Source organism: Theobroma cacao, chromosome 6, assembly GCF_053813885.1.
Source record: "Theobroma cacao isolate CCN51 chromosome 6, ASM5381388v1, whole genome shotgun sequence".
In the NCBI taxonomy this organism is placed as follows: domain Eukaryota; kingdom Viridiplantae; phylum Streptophyta; class Magnoliopsida; order Malvales; family Malvaceae; genus Theobroma; species Theobroma cacao.
Genome location: NC_142644.1, coordinates 1,670,049 through 1,683,605, shown reverse-complemented (window position 1 = coordinate 1,683,605; position 13,557 = coordinate 1,670,049). Strand labels below are relative to the sequence as shown.

The window sequence follows — 13,557 nt, the reverse complement described above, 5'->3', positions numbered from 1 at the left end:
TTTTCTTAATCCGACGTGCACCTTTCCTTTGTCCTTCCTGGCATCGCGCTTCTCTCTCTCTTTCCTTCCTCGCCGGCACTGCTTTTTCTCTCACCCTCTCTCAAACTCCCAACAGCCTCACCTCCTCACCGTCCCTACTGCCGACCCATATCACCATTTTCAGATCTGACTCTTCTTTTATATATATATATATATATATATCTTTTTGGTATTATTTTCTTTTGGTTGTGATTTTTATTTGGTTGTGGCTAGGGTAAATTGCTGGTAGTTTAAGATTTTTTGATTCCTGATTTTTGGTTTGGAAGAGCTGTGTTTTTTGTTATTTAAATCTAGGGTTTTTTTTTTGGTTTCTGAAATATTAGCTTTTATTTTTTTTATTGTTTTCTGGCTTTCAAAAAAACTCCCGTCTATTGCCTGTCTAAGGCCGCTTTTTAAGAACTGGACTGTCCAAATTGTCCAAATTTTTGGACAGTCCAGAGGTGAAATCATGCTCTTCTAAGCATAATTTCACATGGTTCTAGCACAAAAGGGGCTAGTAGCTGGCGGTGGCTATTCCTGGGCATTAAATGCCCTGTACTGATGATCTGGAGAAGGATGGTTCTTTTTTTATTCTTTTATTTTTAGTTTTTACTATATTACATTATTATTTATTTTTATTTTTGGTGAATAAGTGTCTACAGATTTAAATGAGTTAAATTAGTTAAATTTTATCAATTTTTATAACTTCTATTAACTTGTTTAAGGGCAAATTTAATCAACTTGCACGCATAAATCATGTAAGGGTAATTGTTTTTAAAACAAATAATTACATCATGCACGAAATAATCTTAATAAATTCAAAGCAATCAAAGATAGGCAAACATAACAGTATTTATGAAACAGAAAAAGTAGATTCTTTCTATTATATTAAATTTTTACAATTATATATAAAATATTTCATTTACATATACACTTTATTCTTCATTCTTACCAAATAAATAGATAAATAACAACTTTAAAAATAAAAAATTCATAAACTAAAACAATAATTAACAATAAAACTAATTGGACACCTACTTTCAAACATATTATGTTACCTTAATAAATATTATATATGGTTAACATTATTCATGGTAAATCACTAATAATAATCAATTCAATAAAAGCGAAAAATCTGAGATATTAAACAATAAAAATATCATAGATTATTTTTATTGAAAAAAGTACTACAATATTTCGAAAAACTTCAGATTAATCTTCCAACAAAAACTCTACTCACTGATTAGCAATGATAAACACATGAAAAACTACTATTTACACATTTAATTTTCATTTTTGGTACAAGTGAGGGCATTAGCTCAAACTTAAAATTTCTATAGGAATCACCCTAGCATTACCACTTGATCAAATAAGCCTAAATAGCCAACTATACTTACACTATATGACTAGAATAGTATTCACAAGATCCCCCCAACTTCCCAGTACAACTTGGGCCTATGCTGGTACCCTTTTCTCCCATAAGGTCGCCGACCAACCTTACTCACAAGCATCTTCAAGCAGTCTGTCATACCATTTAGAAAAGAAAAAGCAAAATTGAGTAAATGTTTCACACAATAAATCATTCTTAAAGCTTGCATAATGTTCCTTTTTCTTTTTTCTTTTTTAATTTTGGGGTGAGAAGTTGAATAAAATTACAATGCAATCACAACTTGATTGCAGGTTGAAGTCCTATACTGTGATTTCTTTTAGGTTGAAGTCTGAATTTGATCTTTATACTATTTCAATTTTGTGATTTTAATCCCTCTATCCCTATTTTAATGAATTTAATCTCATTAAAAGTCGATTAAAGAAAAATTAATAAAAGTGTTAAACTTCTGTAGTTACTGCTTTGTTGATGACATGGAATTCTAATTGAACTTTTTTAACCCGTGACACACTTTAGTACAAAAAAAAAACCTTTAAATTTTAATAAAAAATACTAAAAGGTATTCTTTAAAATTTTTTTAAAAATATTAATTATTATTTAATCAAAATTAATGTGATACTTTTTAAACTGATGTGTCATGTAACCAAAAAAACCAAGGGTAAAAAATCCATATCTCTCTAAATTTTAATCGAAATTACAAAGAGATTCATTAATTTTCGAAATGAATACTTTACTCTAAGAATGCAAACACCGTTAATAAAAATGATAAAAAGACTAAAATACTTTTTTTTTTATTAATTTAAAAAATTATTATTATATTTAAAAAAAATGAAAGCACCGATCGGTGTTTGCCAACTCACCAAGGGAAGCACCCAAGGTATCGGTGCTTCCCAAAAGAGGGGAGCACCGGTGCGCCCTTAGGGAGCCAGATCAAATGGGAGCTTTTTTTTAAAATTAATAAAAAATAATAAAATTATATAATAATAATTATAAAAATTAATCAAGGGTAAATTTGTCTCTTTACTTTTACCACATCAACAAGTTGACGAAAATACTAAGAGTTGACTAACGGTTAGACCTGCACGTCTAGCGAAAAACATTTTTTTGGAACAAAATGTTCATTTTGAAAATTAATGAGTTTTCATGTAATTTTAATTAAAACTTAAATAAGTATGGGTATTTTACCTAAAAACTAATTCACCTCACTATGTTAGACTATCACCAAAATGCCACGTCTTATAAGTTAATGCATAAACTATGGAATTTAGATAATAATGCATAAACTAAATTCATTAGAACTGAGATAAAGGACTAAAACTATGGAATTTAGATAGAACCAAATTCAAACTTCAACCTTTCTTTAATCTTCTCTTTCCCTCCATCTTTCAAAAGCCGAATAGTTTCAGATAATGCAATTTCAAAACTTTTTAGTGTAATAGACGGATTTCAAACTGCGTATATATAAAACCAACACAATTTAACATGCTTCAGTTTCATCCCATTAATATGTATTACGCATTGTGTTCCATGCGCCAGATGATATTGAATCCTAAACACTGAGGACCCTATGACATTCAAAATTGTTTAACTCCACCTGAATTATTGTCCTCTTACAAGTTAGAACACCCTTTGAAATCATGTTTCTCTCCAAATTCTGTTAAAAATGAACCACCCTGTATCCTGACGGGCTTTACTTAATGAAATTCAAATGTTTCATTTTAAAAATTAATAAAGACAGGACAAACAATGATAAAATGACGCTCAAAGTTAGACATCAATTAAAAAGAGGGTGCATCAGGAGAGCATACCACAAAATCCTTCCATGTTCTTTTCGCAAGAAACCTGTCCAGCTCACCGTCGCCATAGAGAATTTTAGCTCCACATCCTGTTTCATCAACTGACCCAACAGCTTCTTCATCAACCAAAACTGCATTTACACCTTGAGATTTCATCTTGGTGTCTGGAATCTGTTCGAATGCAATGAAAATACAGGCACAAAATAAGCAACCTACTTTTGAAAATTCCTTGTATAATTGAAAAGGTTAATCCCAACTCATTGCAACTAAAACTATGTTTCTATTTGAAGAGTAAAATGTCCTTGAGCAGATTACTTCTGGGGAAAAAGAAAAGAGTCCCTCATCTTGTATGGTGCTTCAGAAAAAATAGGCATCTTAGGAAAAAGCATCTAAACAAATTAGCTAGCACCCCAGCATTTGGTCCATTAGTTAGTGCATGATCTTCTGCCTAGAAAGCGGGGTTCGAATCCCCCTCCCCCAATTAACAAAAAAAAATAGTTAGCACTCACGTCATGACACCGAAAGATAAAAGAAACCATATGCGTACCTCGAACATTGCTTCTGTAAGAATATTTTCCAGTATGGCTCTTAAACCTCGAGCACCAGTGTTTTTAGTCATTGCCTTCTTTGAAATCAATCTCAATGCATTTTCAGTAAAATGTAATTTGACCTGACCAAATAAGGTGAAACAAGTTATCACAAGGTACATCAACAAATCAAATGCTCATGTCTTTTTCTGGAAGACCTCAAAAAACAACAAAAAAGGGAGAAAAAGCCAGACAGAAAAAGGTACAAAGTTTCATGACCAACGATAGAATAGGATAGAAAGCTTACCCCATTCATGCTGAACATTTTCTTGTACTGCTTACCAAGAGCATTTTTTGGCTTCATGAGGACCTATTGACAATTAGCTGTCATATTTTGTCTGTATTCTTTAAACAAATATAAAGTGGCTCAAAGTATGCAATTATTTTGAACTTTTAAACATCACTTAACAACTATATAATATAACATCAAAGGTAAAGACCCTTTTCAGAACAATATAGTAGTCCAAGGCCCTACCACAGAAAACACGACAATAAGAAAAAAAAAAAAAAAAAAAGGAAAACACACCTCAACAAGTTGGTCCTCATTTAAGCCTGATAAGCTAACTAAAATGGGAAAACGCCCAATAAATTCAGGAATTAATCCATATGCAATAAGATCATCACTTTCAACCTGCAGGTTCATAATCAAGCATGAGGTTACATTTCTGATTTAGTGAAGAAAATACATTTTAAAGAGAAATATACAATGAAGCCAGAATTTCCTTCCAAACAAATATATAATGGCAATGGAAAAATATACAGTTCCCTTAGCCATCTTGAGTTTTGATTCTCACAGATTCCAACAATGATGATGTAACTGCAGCAGTAGTCAAGCCACTGCTCCTCATATTTGCACGGACAGGTGCTCCAAAGCCGATAGACGAATCTTGCCGTCTGAGAAAATTAAACCACAGCAAAAAGCACAATTTTAACAAACAATCACCATGAGTATAAGACATTAAATGATGAAATTACCTTTCTGAAATGGTTTTCTCCAAATCAATAAATGCCCCACCACATACGAAAAGTATATCCTTTGTATCGATCTGCAACACCCTTCCCCCCCCAACCGCACACAGACACACACACACACAAAAGGTAACATCAGTGGAAAGTGCCCAATTATCTGAAGGTGACTAAAGACATTAAAAGTTTCAGATTCCTATTCATATACTATTTACTGATAAGATCCTCATAGCTAATAATTAATTGAACACAATCCTGTCAAGATGGTAAATTTTACTCACAGTAAATCATATGATAGGCCATTTTAACAGATGAAATCAATAAATAGAATGCAGAGAGAGAGAGAGAGAGCTACACCTGAAAGCTGTCACCACGAGGATACCTCCGAGCTCCTTTATCAGGAAGGGGAACATTCACTATCTGAGAACAAAATATACATAATCTTAGTTATAGGGAATTCTTAATTACAGAAAAGCAGAGCTCAAATTTCTTTTCCCTTTACCACCACAGGCAGATCTGTGCAAAGTATTTTAGCAGAGGAGGCAATTGGGCAAGTTGAGTTGCATCATTTCAGCTCTAATTCGCTTTGGGTTTGGATCATATTGGGTGGTAGGTCGTTTCAGATTTAGCTCACTTCGGGTGTGAGTCATTTTGGGTTCAAGTATTTCAAGTTCCAAATCAGCTGGGTTTCAATTTATTGACTTTTTCCTTTCAAAAAAAAAAAAAGTTAGACTTCTTTAAATTGATTAAATTGAGTAGAATTTAGGTCATTTCGACAACAATTCATAATTTATATTATATTTATCAGTTTTAATTCCATTGAAATTTAAATTAAGAAAATAAATGTTTCCTAGATTATGTTTTGGGTCATTTCTGATTTTGAGTTAATGCCGTCTTTGTTTCGGGTTTGAATTTGGGTTGGGTCAGGTTCGTATTATTTCAATTTCGAGCCAATTTGGGCTGGGCTTGGGTTCGGTGGGTCTTTTGTATCCAGGTTGCTTTGCCAGGTCTATTAAGTATTATGATATCTACATATGAAATTGTAAAATTCAATCGCCACTTTGAACATTATGAGTAGATAAGGCAACAATTCATTCTGTCGAGTTATTACACTTTTGTGAGGATATGTGAAAAACATAAATAAACACAAAAAAGAATTAAACACATTAATGACTGAACAACTTCAACTCAGTGTAATTTGTTTTATCAAGATCTCATTGTAAGTAATGGGGATATTTAAACAAACTAAACCAAGCCAAGTGGTTTTTAGCCTCCTTAAGAGAGTCCAGGTTCAAGGTTCAAATCCCCTCCCCTTTTAGACATAGTTGTGCCAAACAATGATAAGGCTGTTTAGCAAGGGACTGGATCTCAAGCTTAACACATTTGAACGATACCATTGGCCCCATAAACAATTCAGATCTGCTCAAAGGAACATGACTAAAGATGCCAGATTCAAACAACAACATTCTCCAATGGAGAGTGAAGTACCCACCTTATGAATCCAAATGCATTTAAATAAAACAGCAACATGGAATTTGACTAATAGTAGGTGTCATTTGGTAATGTTGTCAGTTTTTTGTATTTCAACTTTGTTTAGTTTTTAATTTTTTAAAACTCACAACATGTTTGGTTATTAGAAATTTGCTATAAGATTTTTAACAACAAACAAGGAATGGTGATTGAAGCATGAACCCTTACTAATTGTTCAAGGAGGTCTGTGGTTCTAGTGTCTTCAATTGCAAATTTTCCTAACCTGTCCAACTTTTAAGGATATAAAAATGTTTGTGTGTGTGTGTGTTTGTATTCATGCATTTCACCTATGGATAGTGCCAAAAACACTTACACATTGTACAGCACCAAACTTATACTGCCAAACAATTTTGAATTTTTTTTTATTTTGAATTTTTGAAAATTAAGAATATTATTACCAAACACACTTTTGCTGTAGTTTCCAAAAGGAGAAAAAAAAAAAAAACAAAAACATCACCAGACAGACATATAGCAACCATTACCTGCTCTGAGGAAACATATATAAATAGCTCATACATATACCCCATGAAGACTAATCCCAGCCTTAATATCGCTTTCTTAATTTGCCAATAGTTTAAATAACTATTAACCAACAAAAATAGGTTCAATAAATCTATGTTTAAGGACATTTTCACTAAAACCTTAGTCTATGCTACTGTCTGGAGACTCTAACCAGAAGCACAATGTTCATCAAAATCCATGTGTAAGGCAGATTAGTGACAAGAGTAATGAGATCCAAAACTGATTTCAATTGAGGTAAGCAATAAGAAACCATGGTTACGGACAATAACAATTAAAAAATGATTTGCTCACCGTTCCTTCCAGCAATTTCAGCAATGCTTGTTGAACACCCTCTCCAGATACATCTCTACCAATATTCGAACTCTCAGCCTGAAGAAAAATCAATCTAAGCTATCAAATTTGGCCATTTAGTATCAGTATGCTCGGTTCACATATCAACAACTCAAGAGACCTTCTTAGTTATCTTATCAACTTCATCAATATATACAATCCCATGCTGAGCTGCTTCAACATCGAACTCAGCTTCCTGTACACCAAGAAAATATCAAGCAATTGTAACACTTAATGTAAGATGAGAATAGATGTGCAAAGATCAGGCAGAAATTTCAAAAGCTTAAAAACTGAAATACAGTTTAATATTTCAAGATTATAAAACAGAGGAAGTAAAAATAAAAGGGAACAAAAACATTAGTAAGGAAAAATAAATTTTGATTCATCATAAATGCAAATTTGGAGTTATCACAGCAATTTCTTGATAACAAGAGTACAACATTTCCGCTACAATTAGAACATGAGCCTATAATACACCTCAATATTAGATTATAGTTTCTGAATGCCAATTTTGAATTCTGTTTTCTATGCTTATCACCTTCGAATATTTATTATGGAATAATTAGAAATGACAGAAAAAAGCAAAAGAAATGGGAGCTGGAAGATAGTGGTGTGTGCTAGTTTGTATGTATGCATGTGTTTGTGTGTAAATATATGCATATATACATATACATGTGTGTGTGTGTGCGCGTGTGTCTGCGTGTGTCTCTGTGTGTATGGGTTGGCGTGCGTGTATGTATGTAACTATGTAAAAGTATATATAGACTAGGCACACACCACTACTTTTAAAAATACATGATTCTAGGATTAGGAAAGATTTATTGTTATGATCACAAATGGTGAACCATACCACAAGTAGCTTGTACAAAATTGATTCCACGTCTTCTCCAACATAACCTGCCTGGAAAATGAAAGGTAAAATTATCAGCATTTCATTGCACTTCACAGCACAAACATATGCAGCGGAAAAAGATCTACGATCATGCTGTTAGCTGAAATTAAAGAAAGTCCCCTAGAACTAACTGTTTCTTGGAGAAGTTTCCAGTCATTGACAATATATTTAAAGAAAATTTGGCTAAATAAGTTACATATCTCTTTCTTAGTACCTTTTATCAAATGCCAGTAAAATGACCTCAGAATATTATTTCCAAATAAGTTTGGACTGAGTTAGGCATGCATCAACTTGAATTTGCATCTCCATGATTTAGTTTTTCTTTAAGAAAAAGAGACATTACTGACAATTAGTAGGGTTATGTTAACTTGTAAATTCAAGAACTGGTGTAGTTAGGCATGCCAACTGAAGACTATAGGGCAAGAGACAGAAGAATGATCCAGATGTGAGAGAAGTTAAAAGAAATAGCAAAGAAAAAGTATAGGTGCCAGTACAAGCTTGCCATCAGATAGAAGCGAGGTTGATAGCCTTCGTAGGGTATGAAAGTTGAAGCTCTAGAAAGAAATCACCAAATCCCAGGTCTATGAATATGTTTCTACACAAGAAAGAACATATATTGATGAATTTCACAAAATCATTCAGATTGTCACAGTCCAGGTTTAAGGTTTGGGGTCGATGAGGGAGAGATGGAGCAGGAAAAGGTTAATACTCATTGTCATTTACTTGGTGATACTCAAAAAAGAGGGGAAAAACCAGTCATAGGAAAATGAAATTATTATTTCCCTCTGGATGGGAAATTAGGAAAAAGAAAAAAATCAAGCATATAATCATAGAATGCTTCAAAATAGACAAGTGACTGCATATGATCAAGGATATTGTAGTCAGATCTAAGGGTTCACTTGCCTGTGTTAAAGTTGTTGCATCGACAATGACAAATGGCACATTCACAATGCGTGCTAGTGTCTTTGCAAGTAATGTTTTCCCTGTGCCCATAATCAAGGTTTTACAAGAGGAAATCAAGACAATAATCATTACAAGCAGCATGAAGTTATTTGGCACATAAGGGAACATGACTATACCTGAACCAGTAGGACCTATCAACAGTACATTGCTTTTATCCAATTCAACAAAATCATTGGCATCATTTTCATCATCACCCAATATACAAGCCCTAGTATTGAGATGCAAATACTCAGTCTAAAAAGGTAATATCAAATAGATATGTAATTTGTTATATAAATTAGCTGTGAGTGAAACTGAAAGAACTGATAGAAACCACCAATTAAGGATTCCAAGGGCATTAAACTGGTTAAACAGGAAGACCAGAAAGTACTAACTCGTTCTGCTGGGAGGCATGATATATCCTTTTGTAGTGGTTGTAAACTGCTACAGATAGCACCTGTGATACAAGTAGACCTTCAATCAAACAATGAAAATATGGATGATAACTGGATTTGTAAATTTCATAATGCTAGCTTTTTTAAAAAATTTCTAACAATTATTACAGGCCACCAAAAAGTTACAATGGAAAGTCTAACCTTTTTTATTCTTTAATGGATTAACAAGAAAAAATCCATTTGATTAATGGGTGGAGCTAGGATTTCAATGTGGGAAAAAGTTTAGGAGATAGCAGAAGGGGAAAGGAAATCGTGGAAGAAAAGGTGTCAGATTTGCACCCTTCTTCTCCTTCAAATAACAAAAATTAATCATTTATTTACAAATTTAGGCTTAACTTTTTTTTTTCCTTCCATTTTCCATCTCTTGTACCAAACATGACAAGGGAAAAAACAAATTCCTTTCTTTCCCTAGTTCCTTCCCTCCATTTTCCTTCCTTCCTACCAAATAAAGTGCAGATGTTGGCCTTGTTTCAAACCAAAATGAAAGAAACTTCAAAAACCTTTTGAGATGATCAGCTTCATTACCCGCATGCATACCTAACAAACAACATTTTTCGGTAATGTTCCTTGATTTGAAGCCAAGTTGAGTTTTATTTGTTGAAAACTCAATAAAACTTAACCAGAAATAGTCATTCAATTTCATTTCTTAACAGTCGGCTTTAGAAACATACAGAGAAATCAAATTCAAATTCAAATGCTATTAACATTAATTGATTCCCCAAGCAAGAATGTCATCAAAAGTAAAAGTATGGAAGGCTTACCTTCTTTGCCTTTTGTTGGCCGATGACAAACTCATCCAGCCTCCCACAAATCTCCTTCGGGGTGGGCAATTCCCTCTCCAGCCTCCTCGCCACGTCATCTTTGTCCTCATCAGCGTCATCATTGTCATCACTGAGTTTACCAATCTGCCCGGGTTCTTTCCCCGAAATCCCCTCGGCGTCCCCCATGATCCTTCCCAGTTCCACGAAGCTCCCCTGCAAGGGAACCAGCTTAAACGGCCGGAAATAGAAGGCCGTTTTACAGTTAGGGCAGAGATTGAGAGCCTGGTAGAGGCCTGGCTCCCGAGCCGTGATAGAGAGTGGGCGGTTAGAGAAAAGCACGGGCATTTGGTTGGAGCATCGGGGACAGTTGACGTCAGCCCTAATGTGATCGTACTCCACTCCGTCCCATTTTTGGCGCGAAATCGACCACAATGACGTCACCCCAACAGTGGTTTTGCGGCGGCGGATGGCGGTCGTTAGAGCTCTGGCGGTGTGTTTGGCAAGTGAAAGCATGCCGTCGGTGGTTGTTCCTTGTGGTTGAATTGCAACTGAATACGGAAGAAGGCGACGGAGACAGCTAAAATCTACAAACTAAGTGCTGTTATCCAAAAATAAAAGAAAGTCAAAAATCTGTGGGACTTTGCACAGGGGAGTAAAATAGAAAAAGATAAAAAGTGGAGGAGAAAAGAGAAAAAGAGGGGAAAAGTAATACTTTTTTGTAAATATTTTGGTAGGGTTAATGGAAATTTTGATTGAGTCAAAAAATGAAAAAAAAATATTTTATTATTAGATAAAAATGTAATTTAAAAAAGGTGATAAATTTTGTAAGTAAGTAAAATTTCACTCTTATTTCTTCCATTTTTTCTTTTTTTTTTCGTAAATAAGGATGAAAAACAATAATCTTTTTTATTTTCTTTAAGTATTCGATAGCTTTAATTTTTTCAACTGCATTGTAGAAATATTCATAATGAACCAAAATCCAGTTGAAATTAATTTTTTAATTATATTTTATAAAATGAAAATATTAGTATTCTATTAATAAATTTCCCTAAAAAAGCTTTTTTAATAATATTAAAAATTTTAAATATAAAAAATCAAAGAACACGAGAAATTTGACTTCTATTATCGTAGCTAAGATAAGATATGATGTAATTAATAACCACAGTTATCTGCTCTTGATGTGCGTCCTGTGTTGGAGTTCTCATGATGCGGGGATTCTAGGAAGTGTTACCAGTTCCTTTTTGTTTATTGCAATGGAATGCTCTTGTCTTGGGCTGCTTCTGATGTCTGAGGCTGAGGTCCCGAGCTTTCATCATGGTGCCGAAGTCTGGAGGCTCTTGGATTGAGTTTGTTTTGCGAATCTCTTCTTTGTTTTCATGTTTAGGACTTGGAGCTGATGGTTCGGCCTTTGGTTTTTGTTTTCAGGCCCTTTTGTGTGCCCATGTTTTCGGCTTCTTGGCACGTGGTGCCTTTCTCTTTTTGGTTCCTTGTGTTGTCTCCACGCAGCCACCTCCTTCTCTGTGTGGCAGATATGATGTAATTGTACAGGTTTTTTTCCCAGATCGGACGTTAATGTCTTGGGAGTCTTTGGTCAATCAAGTGAGAAACTTGACATGGTATTTCGAAATTGAGATTTAATAAAATTATTTTTTAAAAAAATTCACAATTATCTACTTAATCTAATAAATCATGATTTATTGAATTACTTAAAATTGTGGGACTTTGAATAGGATCCTAACTCATTGAAAAATTAGGAATTTTTTTATTTAATAATGGGAGGCAATTATTTTTAATAAAATAGCAAGAGTAATCAATAATTTTAAAAGTCAATGATCGTCTGTCGCAGAATGGCTCTTATTATTGTTAGATAAAGTGGAGCAAACAGATGTAGAGGAGATTGTATGCATTCTGTGGTCAATATGGAAGACTAGAAATAATTTAATATTTAAACATGGTGCAACAATATAGAATGACCACTAATTTCCCTTTGTATATCTGAAACTGGTGGAAGAAGTAAGGTGAATAAATGAAGAATACCGTTGGGGTCGAAAGCTAAAGTTGATGCTGCTATCTTCAAATTAAATGGTGAGGTGCTTTTCAAAAAAAAAATTAAATGGTGAGGTAAAAATAGGTGTGGGTTTCATTATTCGTAATAATCATGGAGAAGTTCTGCTTGCTGGATTAAATACATATAAAAAGGAGGTGTCAATTTGTAGAGGTGGAGATCAAAGCATTGAGTTGGGCATTATCTTTTTGTGATTAACAGTACTACGAATTGATGAGGTGGAGATAGATTGTCTGCAACTGGTCAAATGGTTGAAAAACAAGTGTAGCAATGGAAGATTGGGACACATAGTGGTAGACTGCATCATGTTATTGGAGAAAACTTGGTGTACACAAGTCCGTCATTGCTCAAGGGAGGAAAATAAGGTGGCTTACACAATAGCACAACATGCAAAATATACACAGGATGGTATATTGCTATGGAAAGAAAGCATGCAATTGCCTTCTTGTATAGGCCATGTTGTGAGTCAGGATCAAGACTCATTGTAATATCCTGTCTTGGCAAATGGGGGCAATATAAGTGCATATTAGGATGAGTACTCTTTTTTCCTTATTATGAATTTTGTCCCATTAGTTTATCATGAGAAAGTTTTTAATGAGGCTCACCTTGTATGCAAGTGTAATGAGTTAGTTTTGTATTAGTGTGCCTAAAATGTTATCTATGGATTGGATGTATTGTTTCAATGATTTGGTGTTAATAAAATGCACCTTCTTTCAAAAAATAATTTTGAAAAGATTTTGTCTTATATTAATTTAAATGCTTAAATAACTTACACTCAATTAATTTTTAATATTTAAGTTTGCTAGGTAAAAATGAGTAACAATATATCATCTTGGAGAATACTTAATGGTAATAAGTTTACTGGGCCAAACTTATTGGACTGTTATAGAAACTTGAGAATAGTTCTAAAGTAAGAAAAGAAATTACATGCCCTCGAAAATACGACCAGTTCCTGCTAAGGATGATAGTGATGAGTTGCGAGAATCTTATCAAACTTATAAAAATGATGATGATTTGGCCATATGTGTGATGTTATAAGAAATATTAATGCTCAAAGTATGATTTTGCACCTCAAACAATTGTTTGATAAGTAAAATCATATAAAAAGGTATGAGACATCAAACAGATCGTTCCGATGCAAGATGATAGAAGTATTTTTTGTCAAAACACATGATCGAAATATGATTAGTTGCATAGAAAAGCTTAGGCAATTGGACTTTGTGATGATCATGAATTCAATATTAACTTAGTTTTATAGTTTCTACAAGACAGCGATTCACAATTTGTGATGAATTTCGGCATTAAC

The 13,557-nt window shown here is 33.6% G+C and overlaps 1 protein-coding gene across 1 annotated transcript; it reads right to left on the bottom strand.

Moving 5' to 3' along the window:
- Positions 1-1,161: 1,161 nt before the first annotated feature.
- On the bottom strand, positions 1,162-10,844 carry LOC18595213 (CLP protease regulatory subunit CLPX2, mitochondrial). The gene is made up of 15 exons (XM_088807561.1): positions 10,187-10,844; positions 9,366-9,427; positions 9,108-9,199; positions 8,928-9,011; positions 7,987-8,033; positions 7,258-7,332; positions 7,098-7,175; positions 5,112-5,174; positions 4,764-4,834; positions 4,583-4,682; positions 4,315-4,419; positions 4,036-4,098; positions 3,749-3,871; positions 3,214-3,372; positions 1,162-1,540 (listed from the first exon to the last, which is right to left on the bottom strand). The coding sequence occupies exons 1-15, from the start codon at positions 10,697-10,699 to the stop codon at positions 1,532-1,534; spliced, it is 1,644 nt and encodes a 547-aa protein (XP_088663687.1). The 5' UTR covers positions 10,700-10,844; the 3' UTR covers positions 1,162-1,531.
- Between the last annotated feature and the right edge of the window lie 2,713 nt (positions 10,845-13,557).